Here is a 15,492-nt window from a genome sequence, read left to right on the forward strand (position 1 = left end):
GTAGGCAAAGGAATGGCTGCAAACAAACTGGGTGGAAGGAAACTCCATCTATCCTTCAGAATGTAGTCATGTCTGTATTTTTCTCTATTCTCATTGGGGAACATGTTCTACAATAAGGAAAACGTGAGTCAAACCCCCAGCCCTGGTGAGGTTGACCACCTACTCCCTCCCCCATTCACGGCTGCCCAACCAGTCCTGCTGGTAAATCCACCACCCTGCCTTCCACCTGCCTGTGTTCTAGTCCATCTGTCTCGTCTGATTGGGATCTTGTGCCATCCATATCATATTCATCCCTGAATCTCAGCACCTGGCTCTGGAAAGAATTCAGTAAACGTTCGTTACATAAATTATATACTCAGTTACCAAAATGGGTAACAGAAGAATAGACACTAAAAAGTGGGATCTGGTCAGGCACGGTGACTCACACCCATAATCCCAGCACTTTGGAAGGCCAAGGCAGGTCAGCAGTTCGAGACCAGCCTGGCCAACATGGTGAAACCCCGTCTCTACTAAATATACAAACATTAGCTGGGTGTGGTAGCACATGCCTGTAGTCCCACCTATTCGGGAGGCTGAGACAGAAGAATTGCTTGAACCCGGGAGGCAGAGGTTGCAGTGAGCCTAGATCACTCCACTGCACTCCAGCCTGGGTGACAGAGTGAGACTCTGTCTCAAAAAAAAAAAAAAAAAAAAGGGGGGATCTGTCTTAGGTTTCAGAAGGGTCAGCTGACTCCATTGAGAGCTGGTGAGTGAAATTGCCACCATTTTATGGATGTGGAAAGTGAGATTCAGCAGAGATCAATGCCTTGGCTAGGGCAGGTTCATGGGCTTTTACTTAAAGATGCACAGGGTCTGTAAGAGGCCTCATGAAATTCACTCCCTTCAGGGGAGGACCTCCAGAGAACCAAGGAAGGAGATATTTTCTGTTGTTGTTGTTTTACCTTGTAGCCACCAAGCCTTAAAAACACAGATCACCTGATGACCTCATGGATGGAAAATGCTAGTGAGTTTAGGTGGGTTTTTTTTAAGACATTAAACTTATCCAGGTTTTGAAAATTTAGCATTCACTTGTATTCAATAAACATAATACTCTAAGACATTTTAAAATTCGCTATGATTAGATAAATGTGAGAAAGGTAAGCAAGAATTGGTTAGGAAAAAGGGCAAAGGAAAAAAAAACGTAAGTAGAAAAAAAAATAGGGCACAGTAGCAAGGAAATATCTAGAAGGAGGAAAGAAGGCTCTTGGGACATACTGTAGGTTATTTGGAATGTAGAATTCAAAGGAAGTAACCTCTTGTTACCATGCTGTGAAAAATTAGTATTTCTCTTTTAAACCTTTAGACTCTGTTTCAGGTAGATCCCTGAGCTTACTCTTTTCTCCTTTCAACAGTTATTGGGCATTCTACGGTGCACAGGATACCATGTGGGGCTCTGGGGTAGAGGGATGCTGTGCTCCAGGGTCCTCCTGAGGTCAGTAGGGGAAGAGGCAAGGGAAGCAGCCCCAGGACTCAGTAAGATGAGAGGAGGCAGGAGCAGCACAGAGGAGGACCCCGACCCAGCCGGGGTGCAGGTACAGAGGCACCTCCAGAAGGAGGCGCTCGAGCTGAGTCCAGGATGGGGTGGAGGGCATTCCACCAAGAACGAATGGCAAGAGCAAGGGTGCAGATGACCCAGCACAGCCTCCAGCATCAGGGATTCTGGCCCCCAGGGTCCCTTTCCTTGGTGCATGCTGCTGGAAGACAGGAGGGGGCAGTTCTCCTTTGGTCCTTAGAAATTTCACTGTAGATACCCCTTCTCCTGCCCCTAGCAGCTTATAAGAGCAGAAGGCCATTCAATTCTGCTCCTCTGGCTGGAAAGCAAACATCAGCCTGGCTTACCTTCGCTAGCCTGCCTGACCCCCAGCCTTGGGGTGGGGCTAGGTTAGTGCCCTGGATCCTTAAACATGGCCCCTCGTAGCACATAAGCCTCTGCTGTCTCCACAACCAGGCATCTCCATCATGCGTGGCCTGGTCCTGAGCTTCCCCTCAGGCAGCAGCCCCAGCCTCTCTGCTTCCTGAGATTCAGAAACAGTGATCCCAGGGCAGGGCTCAGGGCCCAGCCTCTTGGGGGCACAGTCTCCAGCAGGGAAGAGGCGGGCATAGGTGGACAAACACATTTCCTTCTTCTTGTAGTGTGCCCCTGTGGGTGGGAGTGCCCCCTGCCCCACACCCACCCCACCCATGCGCATGCCCATTCCTCTGTGCCCACTGCTGGTGGCAGGGCTTGCTTAGTAGGGAAGCAGCAGAGCCCTGCAGAGGGGTGGGCAGAGCCTCCCTTCCAGGAGCTGGGAGAAGACACCTGAGGCTGGACAGAGCTTTATCTGGGAGCTGGCGGCTGCTGAATAATGAATTCCAACTCTGCCGCACTCCCAGGCTGCACACTGGGTGCACACACACACACACACACGCACACACACACTGATACACACACGCTGGGCTGACAACTTGGAGGGGCGGGGGCTGGGAGGCTCTGTGAGTCGCTGCAGGAGCAGCTTAGCTCGGCTTGGTTGCCTTGGTCTCTGTGGGCAGCATCGGAGGGGGGTCGGGAGGAGGAGGAGGAGGCAGCAGCAGAGAAGAGAGAGGCGTGTGAGCCGCGCTCCACCAGCTAGCTCCTTCCTGCTGCTCCTGCCTGGCAGTGCCAGGCAGCTCACACCAGCATGGCCCTGCTCATCCACCTCAAGACGGTCTCGGAGCTGCGGGGCAGGGGAGACCGGATCGCCAAAGTGACTTTCCGAGGTAGGGAAGCCCCTGTCTTAGAGGGACGCCAGCTCTGAGAGTTGGCCCGGCGCATGCTCTGGAGGTGGCCGGGGATGGGACAGGGCTGGGAGGATGAGTGGGAAAAGTTCTAGCAGGGCCTGGGACAATGAGCCTTTTCACAGGTAGTCATCTGCCTGGGACTGACTGGCCATTGTGATTTCTGGAAAATCTCGGTTGCCTGTGCTTCCATGCCTGTGTCTCCTTGCGCTTCAACATGCCAGTGCCCAGGCAGGGTGCAGAGCCCTCTGCCTGGGGAGGCAGAAGTGAGGACCACATCCCTGAGCTCAGGGAGACCCAGGATCCCCTCTTCCTCTCTCTCCCTCTCCTGCAGGTTGATTTCCTTGAGCACAGGGTAGGGGCCAGGTCTGGAGCCTGGGACACCCAGGGTGGCCGGGAGAAACCAGGCAGCCAGTAGCTCCCTGGGCCCCAGAGTGATGGGGGACACTGTTGGCTTCTCTTACATCTATTCATGGGTGGGGACCCTAGGAAACCCTCACCTCTCTTCTGTCTGGTCTTTTCTCATCCTTTTCACTCATGTTTTCAGTGACCATTTATCATGATCTACTGTGTCCCAAGGATAGGGGTAGAAACACAGAGCTGAGCCCAACCCAGCCCCAGCCCCAAGGAGCCTGCATCTGTTGGGCAGGCGTGGGACAAGCAGCACAGGTATGTGAGACAGAGGGTGGGGGTGAGTGCAGCATGCATGCTACAGAAGCAGCACCCTCACCCAGGCTGGTGACTGGTGGTCAGGGAAGGCTTCCCAGAGGAAGCAACACTCAGTTGATACCCGAGGGACCAGCAGGAGGGAGCTAGGAGAGGAGGTGAGGACTAAGTAGACAGGGGAAACGGTGTGCCCAGAGCTGAGAGGAGCTGAAACTCTGGAACCGAAAGAGGTTCCATGTGTCTACAGCCCAGAGAGTATGCAGGAGCGGAGGCCAGAGAGCCAGGCAGGGCAAGGATGCGAGGCTGGACCTGACCCCGTGGACAGCGGAGCCCCTGAGCATTTTAAGTGGGGAAAGGCAGGGCCAGGCTGACTGTGTCCTTCACCAACCCACCTCTGCCTCTTCATGTGGTCGCTCCCCAGCCCTGGGGGTTGGCGGTGCTTCTCACTAGACACGGCCCCTTCTCCCAAGAGAGGGGTCTGAGAGTAGTGAAGAGGGGGCAGAGAGGACCCCACCATACTAAAGAGCGAAGTGAACCTTGGGGCCCAAGCTGGACACATGTCTGCACCTCTGCTGGAAGGGACTGGAGAGGCCATTGGCAGAACATTCCAGCAAGAGCCCTGGGGCACCCACATCACCTACTCAGAGGCCCTGGGATGCCCACACTGCAGCTTGTGTTCATAGGGACAGGCAGGGGTGGAGGTGATGGCAGTGGCCCTGCCAGCAGGAGGAGGTCAGGCAGAAGGGAGAGGGAGGTGTGGGCTGGGCTGCCTTTTGCCTCCCACCCCAACCCACTGACTGCTTTCTCTGCAGCACCCTGGACCTCCCTCCGTGTGCCACCTGCTGGCTCATGCTGGCTTTAGAAAAAGCAAATGTGTCCTTTCACATGTGAAATGTGGCCCTGAGCTCCATGGGCAGCATAGTGTGGGGTAGTTAAGCTACAGGTTGCCGTCCTGCTGCAGCTATGCTGAGACAGTCCAGTCTGCACCGGACAGGCCCATTTGCAGGCAGAGAAACCAAGACTCAGGGGTAGAACACTGTGCGTGGCATTCACAGAGGGGCTGAGGCACGGTGGCCCCAGCTCTCAGGATCCCATCCTGAGTACTCAATCCTGCAAGCTCTTTATCTCCTCCTGGGCCACCTGGGAGGCAGCACCTTGTCTATCTGACACCCATCTTCTCCTTGGAGCAGCGAAGGGCTGGGCCTTTAGCCTCACTGACCAAACAGGAATTAGTCTATTTGCAACCCTTGCTCTCTGGACTGAGTGGAGAAATAGTTTCCAAGCTCCACATCAGCAGGAGGTGGCCATGGGCAGAGCTCCTGGGGAAGGGGGCTGGGCAGCAGGAATAGGCAGATGACAAGCAGTTTCCAGAAAGTTCCTTTTTTACAACCAGAGATGCCTCAGCCACTCACCTGCAGCGTCCAGCAGTTGACAGCTGTAGGCATCCCAAAAGACCAACACCGACCACAATTCAGAGGGAATGGACCCACTCTACGACGTTCCGCAGCATCTCCCAGCACACGCAACCACTGGGGGCCGAGCAGGTCCTCTGCAGGGGGAAACAAGAAACTGGTAAACATGCAGAGGCAGACACTGGCCCCAGGCTCCCCAAGGCTTTTGAGTGAAGCTCAATGCTGGGGTGGGTAAGGGAGCCCTTGGTGAGTTGTGCCCATTGGCAGAGGCCCCAGGTAGGCCAGAGCAGGTTGAAATACGGCTTGACCTTCTGTGCTGTGCCATCCAGGACACTAAGGAAAGAGCCCTGCTGGGCTATCATGGAAAAAGTTCTGGATATGGAGTCAGAAGCCCTAGATTCTACCTGGGTTCTGCCACTTACTTCACCCCTCTGACCCTCAGTTTCCTTATCTGTGAAATGGACATGATAATAACACGCACCTCACTAGACTGCTTCAGAGAAACCATAGGTATGGAAGAGTTTGAGGGAAGAGTATTCATACAGCCGATGTGTGTGTGAGGCAGCCATTCCCGTTCTCCTTGGCAGCAGCTATTGGCCCCTGACGTATCTTCTCTCCAGTCCAGCCTTCTCCCCCTGTCGGCCAGGAGTGAGCAGAGGGCCCCACGTGAGATATAAAGGGAAGAGGAGAACACATCTGATGGGTTCCAGTCTGTGCCAGGAGCAGGCAGATTGGGCCTGGCCTCTGCTCTATAGGAGCCTCTGCTGAGATGCTGCGCAGGAACCCAGGCAGGCAGACCCCCGACACTCCTGTTCTCATCTGGCTGGGCGTGCACCAGCTTTGCCTGTGGCCACCTCTTTTCCCACTGCCCTCAGGTCAGTCGGCCCCACGCTCAGGTTCCTCAGTGCTCCCAGCCAGTTCTATATCTAGCTCTTAGCTCTTACTGCCCCTGGCTGCTCCTAAGCTGGTCCTGCCCTGTTAGTGCATTTCCTGAACATGCTGATATTTGTGCACAGGCCTGGGACCCTGAGGTGAAGGGGCCAGGCTGGCCTTCCAGGAGTTACAATCCCATTGGGTCAGACAGGAGATAGGGAGTCCTGAGTGAATCTCCATTGTGCCTGCAGGCCACAGGGTTCAGCTGGGTTTCCCATTAACAAAATGGAGACAGTGATCCTCATTTAGCTCAGAGGCCTACAGTTCCCAGCAGTAATCAGGAGTGGGCTGTGTGAGAAGGAGCCATCTTGACCACAGGTTGCTACTCAAAGAGAGGAAGTATTAGCTTCAGGTATTTCCTTTATCAACACCTGAGATGGTTCCCTACGTCAATGACAGAGCCACAGAACGCAGGGTGTGAGGGGTCCTGAAGTTCTTCTAGCCCAACCTTCTGTCCAGTGCTGAGCCCCAAGGCTGAGGGACCTGGACTGTCAGGGAACCAACTGTCAGGGAACCAAGTGACAGACTGTCCAGGGCCAGCCCTGATGTCTCCCTTCTCTTTCCATCCCCTGAGCCTTCTCGCCAAGACATGAGGTTTGGGGATTTTCTGTGTGAGACAAGAACGTCTGAAGGCTGGACCTGGCTTCCACATAATCCCCCGTGGCTGGGAATTGGCACGAAGGTTTGCAGGGCATCCACCTCCACCTTTTCATTCCTACTTCTCTTCCCACCCTACCCCTGATTCCCACCCTGCTATGTTCCCACTACATTCAACTTCCAGCCATTCCCAAAAGATACCACATCCTTTTACACCTCCAAGCCTTGAGACATGGATCATGTTTCTTCTGCCTGGAATGACCACCCTCCACCTTGAGAAAGCCCATTAATTCTGCTCATCCTTCAAGGCCCAGCTCATATGCCACCTCCTCCATGAAGCCTTCTCCTCCTCTAGCAGTACACTGCACACATTCTTCCTACTGCTCTGCCACAGTACATTGCATTTCAGAAACTGGCCACACCTCTGCATGCTGCCCTAACTTTTGAGCATCTTCAAGACAGACATCAGACACGGTTTCTGTCTTTGCGGAATTCACTGTGTCATGGGTTTGAGTTCTTCCACTGTGGCACTGCCACTCTTTGGCTCCATTTCCCCAACTGTGAGCTCCCACCCCAGAACTTTCTATCCAAGGAGGATCAAGGGACTGGAAGAGGCCTCAAGGGCCAAGAACCAAAAACCCTGGCTCTTACTCCTTCTATCAACTTTCCTAGCCCAGAGAATCTTCCAGGGCTCCAAAGGGGCCTAACAAAAAAATTTTTTTTTTTTTTAGACGGAGTCTCGCTCTGTCACCAGGCTGGAGTGCAGTGATGTGATCTCAGCTCACTGCAACCTCCGCCTCCTGGGTTCAAGCGATTCTTCTGCCTCAGCCTCTGGAGTAGCTGGGACTACGGGTGCCCGCCACCATGCCCGACTAATTTTTGTATTTTTAGTAGAGACGGTGTTTCACCATATTTCCCAGCCAGGTCTGTAACTCCTGACCTCATGATCTACCCGCCTTGGCCTCCCAAAGTGCTGGGATTACAGGCGTGAGCCACTGCGCCTGGTCAGGCCTCACAAATATTAGCAAGCTCAGCTCCAGCCCACAGGTGGGAAGCGAGAGGGATTGCATGTGTAAGCCAGAGTGAGTTAGGGGAAGACGGAGGAAGGAGAAAAGGCAGATGGGAAGGGAGGTGGGAGCAGACTCTGAGTTGGCCCCTGGAGCCCAGAAGGGAGGCAGGAGTTTTTATTGAGCAGGGGAAATGGTCAGTATTTAAGAAGCCACTGAAGGGTGGTAGCTCATTGACAGGATCAAAAGCCGTGAAAGGGCCAGGCATGGTGGCTCATGCCTCTTTCCGAACCTTACTGCGACCACACGTGGGGCAGGATCTCACTGTCTGACAGAGGAGAAGAAACACACACAGAGGTGAAATGAGTGCAGCATACAGGAGGGCCAGGGGTGGGGGTAAATCACAATAATGTTTAGAGGATGACAGCTTACTTAGAGCTACAGAGACCAGGGAATAGGAGCAGGAAGAGGAGCAGGAGGAAGTGCCTAAGCTGGGTCTTGAAAAACTGCCCCTGTTTGCCCCCATGGAGATGCAGGAAGTGAGGAATTGGTGATGGAGGAAGGTGAAGTCATTCTGGGTGAGGGACTGACCAGACCAGAGGCTAGGGGAGGGGAATTGCAGCCAAGTTCCATGTCGGGGAAATCACACCATGTAGCTGGAGCAGAGGCTATAGGAAGTGGTAGAGGGAGACCAGCTAGGAAAGGAGCAGTGGGCCTGCTGAGTGATTGTACAGGGAAGGGTTGCAGCTGAGGCACTGGGGACAAGATTTCCCCCTACTGTTGGCTGCAGGCGCCACCTCCGACTCCACGTTAGATTTATTTTCCCCAGTAAAATGAGGGAGCGCTCCCTCTTGATGAAAAATACAGCTACTATTTGGAAACTTATCTGCCGCCCCTGATGAAGGAGGCAGAATACCCAGTGCACCCACCCCTGAGATGCTCCTGCAATGCCTAGGCCTGTCTGTGGGCTGTAGTCCAGCCTAGCACCCCCTCTCTTGGAGAATGTGGGGTAGGCATTGTCCCTGCTGAAGGCGGCAATAGAGGGGACCCTTACAACGATCTTGGCAGCCTGTGGCTGGCTGTGGACATAGCCCTGCGCTTTGCCCCTCCTCCCTCCCCCAGAGCAAGCCATTGCACACCAGCGAACAGCAGACAGAGCACACAGAAAATTCCCCAGGCTTCTCCTGCTTTGATAGGAAGAGTGTGCTTTCATGTAATGAAAATGATTGTAAAACTGTCTTCTGCTGCAAAAGCCCTCAGGAAAATGCTGCTGGGAATGTGCTGAGAACAGACTTGCAAATCATTTCTCTGAATTGGGAAGTCTTGGTTATCTTAGCCACCTTTACCGACCATGTGAAAGCCACATCTCTCCCACCCACTCCCATCCCTGGGTCTCATTTTATTTTATTTTTTTTTCTGTCGCCCAGGCTGGACTGCAGTGACACAATCATGGTTCACTGTAACCTCAACCTCCTGGGTTCAGGCGATGCTCCCACCTCAGCCTCCTGAGTAGCTGGGACTACAGGCACACACCACCATGCTCAGCTAATTTTTGTATTTTTAGTAGGGATGGGGTTTCACCGTATTGCCCAGGCTGGTCTTGAACTCCTGCTCAAGTGATCTGCCTGCCTCAGCCCTCCCGAAGTGCTGGGATTATAGGTGTAAGTCACTGCACCCGGCCTTATCTTCTTCTTTTTTTTTTTTTTTAACTTTTATATATATGTTTAAAAAAAAACCTTAAATATAAACAAGAGTGGGGAGAACAGTATCATGGCCCTATGTTGTCCCATCCAATTTCAGCTATCATCAATTCACGGCCAATCTTGCTTCATTTGCATCCCATGATCCTACTTCCCCACCCCAAATTATTTTGAAGAAAATCCCAAACCCCATACCATTCCATCTGTAAATATTCAGTACATAGCTATAAAAGATAAGAACTCAAATAAATATCACATACTTTGTCATTTTAAAGAAATTAATAACAATTCCTTAGTACTATCAACTAATCAGGCAGTGATCAAATTCCTAATTGTCTCATCAATGTCATAAGTTTTTTCCAATTTATTAAAATCTTCATTTTAACATGTTTTGTAAATCAGGCATTTAATCATTTATTCACTCATTCTGTTGAAGGGCAGCCATGTGCCAGGCACTGGGGGACAGTGGGGAATGAGACAGACGTGGCTCCTGTCCTCAAAGGGGGAAGATGATGGCTGCACCCATCATGAGGAGCATTATGGGAAGGGAGGCACAGGTGCCCAGGCAGTTCGTGGCAAGGAAATCCACTTAGCCCAGGAAGCCAGGAAGCCACCCCAGTGGGTGAGCCAGAGTCAGTTAGGGGAAGACCGAGGAAGGAGGAAGGGCAGATGGGAAGGGAAATAGGAGCAGGCTCCCAGGTGGCCCCTAATGCCCAGAAGTGAGTCAGGAGTTTTTACTGAACAGTGGGAATGGGCAGTATTTAAGAAGCCCTTGAAGGATCGCAGCTCGTTGGCAGGAACAAAGGCCATGAAAGGGCTGGATGCGGTGGCCCACGCCTGTAATCCTAGCCCTTTGGGAGGCCAAGGCTAGGGGATCACTTGAGGCCAGGAGTTCAAGACCAGCCTGGCCAACATGGTGAAACCCCCCCCTACTAAAAATACAAAAGTTATCCAAGCATGGTGGGTGCACGCCTGTAATCCCAGCTACTCAGGAGGCCGAGGCAGGAGAATTGGTTGAACCCAGGAGGCGGAGCTTGCAGTGAGCCAAGATCACGCCACTGCACTCCAGCCTGGGCGACAGAGCAAGACTCCGTCTCAAAAAAAAAAAAAAAAAAAAAGCCATGAAAGGCTCCATCCCAGGCAGAGGGGCTAACACTAGTTAACACTAGTGCAGACTTGCTGGTGTAGAGATGCATCAGGGGAGTGTGGAGAGGAGGCTGGAAGGCAGGGCATGGGGGACTCAGCCAAACACAGAGGGTCTTTGGTGTCACACTAGAGACACTCTTAGCAGGAGAATGGGATGCTAAGATACTGTTTTGGAGAGAATACTCTAGATGTGAGGACTGTGGGCAGGGATGCTTGGGAGGAAGCCCAGGGCAGGCGGAGGGCAGAGAGCCTCAGCAGGTGGGCATGAGAGAGGAAGGAGCAGCGCTGGGATCAGGGGAGTGAGTGAGAGGGCAGGACAAGGGTACCTCAGGACAGGAGTAAATTGTGGCCCTGGGGACCACCGTGGACCCAGGGATTTGGGGTACTGGGCCTTAGTTGATTCTCCTCTAGACTCCTGCCAGTTGCTGACACTCTGAATTCTGGCAAACATGGAGACATCAGAGTGAAAACACCTGGAGCCATTGCCATCCAGGTGGGCGCCTCGAGGGCAGGCCCCTTGGCTGCTTTCCCAGCGGCAGCATGGGGCCTGGCACAGAACAGACCTGACATAGAAGTGGGAGCAAGGAGCACCGCCTGTGGGTGCAGGCGCAGTGATCAGTTAGCAACAGGGGCCCCCACGCAGCCTGCCATCCAGGCAGCGCCAGGCAGTGATCCATTTCTCTTGGTGACAGCCCTAGAAAAGGCTCCTGAGACATGGACCATCATGTGATCATTTTTACCCTAGACCTGTCTGAACTCATCCACCTGCTAGATGCTGCCTCAACAGTCCTCGTTTCTATTTTATTTTCTTTGTTTTGTTTGTTTTTTTTGTTTTTTTGTTTTTTTGTTTTTTTTTTTTTTGAGACGGAGTCTCGCTGTGTCTCCCAGGCTGGAGTGCAGTGGCGCGATCTCGGCTCACTTCAAGCTCCGCCTCCCGGGTTCACGCCATTCTCCCGCCTCAGCCTCCGAGTAGCTGGGACTACAGACGCCCGCCACCTCGCCCGGCTAATTTTTTGTATTTTTAGTAGAGACGGGGTTTCACCGTGTTAGCCAGGATGGTCTTGATCTCCTGACCTCGTGATCCGCCCATCTCGGCCTCCCAAAGTGCTGGGATTACAGGCTTGAGCCACCGCGCCCGGCCTTATTTTCTTTTATTTCATAGCAGAAGGGCTAATCTGCTGAGGTGGAGATCAGTTTTCACCCACTGGCTTTTTTTTTTTTTTTCTTCAGCCAAAGTTTAAGAAAAAGTCAGGAAGGACTGCAGTTTCAACAATATTTTTACCCTATCGGAGTAAAAGAGTCACCCTCCCATTATAACTCATTGTATTCCCAGTGCCTGACGCAGAAAGGGTACTCTACACACTTGTGGATCACTGGGACCACAAGCTCTCCTGTCACAGTAACAGGGGAATCTCGGACCCAGCAGTTGCTTACTGTGTGGGTGGCACTGTCCAAGGCTCAAAGACAAATACCACAGGCCCTTCCTGCCTCAGTGCCAGGGTCTGAAAAATAGGAACCAGTGCTCTCAGTCAGTTGCAGGGCAAAGTCAGAATCTGAGTGAGGACCTGGAAGAAGGGTTTGAGCTGAGCCAGAGAGATGGGATTTATCATCCCTGCTCACCCCCTGCCTCTCAGATGAATCCCTGACCCAAGCCTAAGTTTCCATAGTGTAAACCTGGATGCTAGCAGGGTGGGTCAAGGGCAAATACATGAGTGGAGGTAGAAATGATATTTGAGTACAATTGTGTAAAATAAAAGGTTAGAGTTCCATGGGGCCTCCATTTAGCAGGGAAATGGGGAAAATGGAAGGGGTAACCTCCAGTGTGAGGCCCAGGGACTCTGCAGTACCAAAGTCTGGCTCTGTGAGTCATTGGTGATTTTCAGAGAGTACACTATGTAAGAAATGTGAGGAATAGCTGCTTTCTTGGACAACTCTTTGAATTGAATTTCTTTCTGTTACCCTGCCATCAACTGTCATTATAAAATTGAAGATGTGTTTCTCATGGGGAAAAAAAGTGTTATTACAAGAGATAATCACAAACAACTAGACAGGAAAATCACACCACCGTCAACCACCTTGATGTAACTGGCATTTCTAGAACATTACACACCCAAAACTGAAAAATATACATTCTTCTTAAATGCACCTAGAACACTCACCAAGACAGACCATATGCTGGGCAATTAGACAAGTCTCAATACATTTCAAAAGACTGAAATCTTACAGAGTGTGTTCTCTGACCATAGTGAAATTCAACTAAAAATCAATAATAAGAAGATATCTTTGAAAGTTCCAAATATTTGGAAATTAATACCCTTCTTAACCTATGGTCAAAGAAGGAAAGAAAAGAGAAATTATCAAACATTTTAAACTGAATTATAATGAAAATACAACATATTAACATTTATCATTTTAAGTACTTCTAGCAGAAAAGAAGTGTGAAATTGTAATCTAGGTTTCTGCTTTAAAAAGGTACCAAAAGAAAAGCAAATTAAACCCAAACCTTGAAAACATTATGTTAAATGAAAGAAGCCAGACACAAAAGATCACACTGTATAATCTCATTTACAGTCAGGCATCGCTTAATGATAAGAGTATGTTCTGCGAAATGCATCGTTAAGTGATTCTGTCATTGTGTGAACATCATAGAGTGTACTTACACAAACCTAGATGGTCTAGCCAACTACACACCTAGGCTATATGGTATGACCTACTGCTCCCAGGCCACCAATGTGTACAGAATGTAACTGTATTCAATGCTGTAGGCAATTATAGTACAATGGTAAGTATTTGTGTATCTAACTAAACATAGAAAAGGTACAGTAAATACAATATTATAATCTTATGGGACCACTGTTGTATATGCAAGTGGTCATTTGACTGAAACAGTGTTATGTGATGCAAGAATGTATATGAAATGCTCAGAACAGACAAATCCATACAGACAGAGGAGATTCGTGGTTGTCAAGGGCTGCGGGGAGGGAGAATGGGGAGTGACTGCTCACAGATGTGGAGTCTCCTTCCAGGGTGATGAAAATATTCTGGAATTAGGTAGTGGGAATGGGTGCATAACCTTGGGAATATACTAAAAACTACTGAACTGTACGCTTTAGAAGGATGACTGTTATGGAATGTGATTATATTTCAATAAATAAAAATCAAACATCCCCGCCAAATTAAACTCAAAGGGAGTATAAAAGGAAGGAAATAGAAAATAGACAACAGAGAAATTTAACAAAGCCAAAAGTTGGTTCTTTGAAAAAAATTAACAAAATAGATAAACCCTAGGAAGGCTTATCAAAAGTAAAAAAGCAAGAAAACACAAAGTTCCAATTTTGGGAATAAAAGAGGGAATATCATCACATTAAAAGAAAAATAAGGGAATATTACAAATAACTTATCTCCATAAATTCTACAACTCAGATGAAATGAATAAATCCTTTGAAAAACAACTTACCAAAACTGACATAAAAAGAAATGGAAAATCTGAAGAGCCTCCATACCTATTAAAGAAATTGCATTTCTAATAACAATGATGATGATGACGATAACCTTCCTGCCACAAAGAAAACTTCAGATCTAGATTATTTCACTGCCGTGTTGTAGAAAATATTTTTTTTTTCTTTTTTTAAGACGGAGTCTCACACTGTCGCCCAGGCTGGAGCGCAGTGGTGCAACCTCAGCTCACTGCAACCTGTGTCTTCCCAGTTCAAGCGATTCTCCTGCCTCAGCCTCCCGAGTAGAGTAGCTGGGACTACAGGCACGTGCCACCATGTCCGGCTAATTTTTGTATTTTTAGTAAAGGCAGAGTTTCACCATGTTGGCCAGGCTAATCTCGAACTCCTGACCTCAAGTGATCTGCCCACGTTGGCCTCCCAAAGTGCTGGGATTACAGGCATGAGCCACCACACCTGACCTGTAGAAAACATTTAAGGGGAAACGTAATAACAATCTTACACAAACTCTTTCAGAAAATAGAGAAGGAAGAGCACATCTCAATTCATTTTATATTATCAACACCTGACAAAGACCTTACACAATAAGAAAATTACAGCCCAATATCTCTCATGAATACAGATGTAAAAATCCTTAACACAATATTAGCCAACTGAATAGCAATATATGAAAAGGATAACACATCATGACAAGTGAGTATTATCCCAGGAATGCAAGGTTCATTTAAAATTAGAAAATCAAAATATTTTACCATATTAACACAGTAAAGGAAAAAATTCATGATTATATCAATAGATGCAGAAAATGCATTTGACAAACTTAAACACCCATTCATGATAATAACTATCAGCAAACTACCAATAAAAAGAGCTTCCTCAATCTGATAAAAAACATCCAGCTAACATTATACTTAATTCAGAAATATTGAACATTAAGATCATGAGTCAGGCAAAGTTTTCTACTCTCACCACTTCTATTCAACACTGTACTAGAATTCTAGCCAGCACAAGGTGGCAAGGAAAAAAACAACTCCTATTGCTTTTTTTTGGAAAGGAAGAAGTAAAACTTTCTTTATTCACAGAAAACCTAATTGGTTATGTAGAAAATCCTAAGGAATCTATTAAAAAGCTACTATAATTAATGAGTGAATTTAGCAAGTTTTTAGGATATATGATTAATACACAAGAAAATAAATTTTACCAAAGATGGGAAAGACTTCCACCCTAAAAACAAAACAGAACAAAATGCTGAGAGAAATTAAAAAAAAAAAAAGTGTAGAAAATAGATTATGTTTATGGACTGAAGATTCAGAATTGTTAAGACGACAATTCTCCACAAAATGACCTATAAGCTGAACACAATCCTGATAAAAATCACAACAGACTATTTTGTAGAAATTGAAAACATTTTAAAATTTATATGGACATACAAATGATACAGAATAGCTAAAGCAACCTTGAAAATGGAGAAGAGAGTTGCAGTGTTCACACCACAGCTGACCCCTGAACAACATGGATTTGAACTGCGAGGGACCACTTATATGTGGATTTTCTTCTTGCCTCCACCACCCCTGAGACAGCAAGACCAACCCCTCCTCTTCCTCAGCCTACACAACATGAAGATCACGAGGATGAAGACCTTTATGATGACCCATTTCCACCTAAAGAATAGTAAATATATTTTCTCTCTCTCTCTCTTTTTTTTTTTTTTTTTTTTTTTTTGTTTGTTTTTGAGACAGGGTTTTACTCTGGTTGCCCAGGCTGGAGTACAACGGCGTGATCT

The 15,492-nt window shown here is 48.9% G+C and overlaps 1 protein-coding gene across 1 annotated transcript in view; it reads left to right on the plus strand.

The window, feature by feature from the left end:
* Nucleotides 1-2,602: 2,602 nt before the first annotated feature.
* The window catches only part of OTOF (otoferlin), a 103,224-nt gene continuing 90,334 nt past the window's right edge, over nt 2,603-15,492 (plus strand). The window contains exon 1 of the mRNA XM_050753866.1: nt 2,603-2,775. Coding sequence (XP_050609823.1) covers nt 2,697-2,775 — 79 coding nt within the window. The 5' untranslated portion in view covers nt 2,603-2,696. The remainder of the gene's footprint in view (nt 2,776-15,492) is intronic.

The sequence above is a fragment of the Macaca thibetana genome, chromosome 13 (assembly GCF_024542745.1).
Source record: "Macaca thibetana thibetana isolate TM-01 chromosome 13, ASM2454274v1, whole genome shotgun sequence".
NCBI lineage: Eukaryota > Metazoa > Chordata > Mammalia > Primates > Cercopithecidae > Macaca > Macaca thibetana.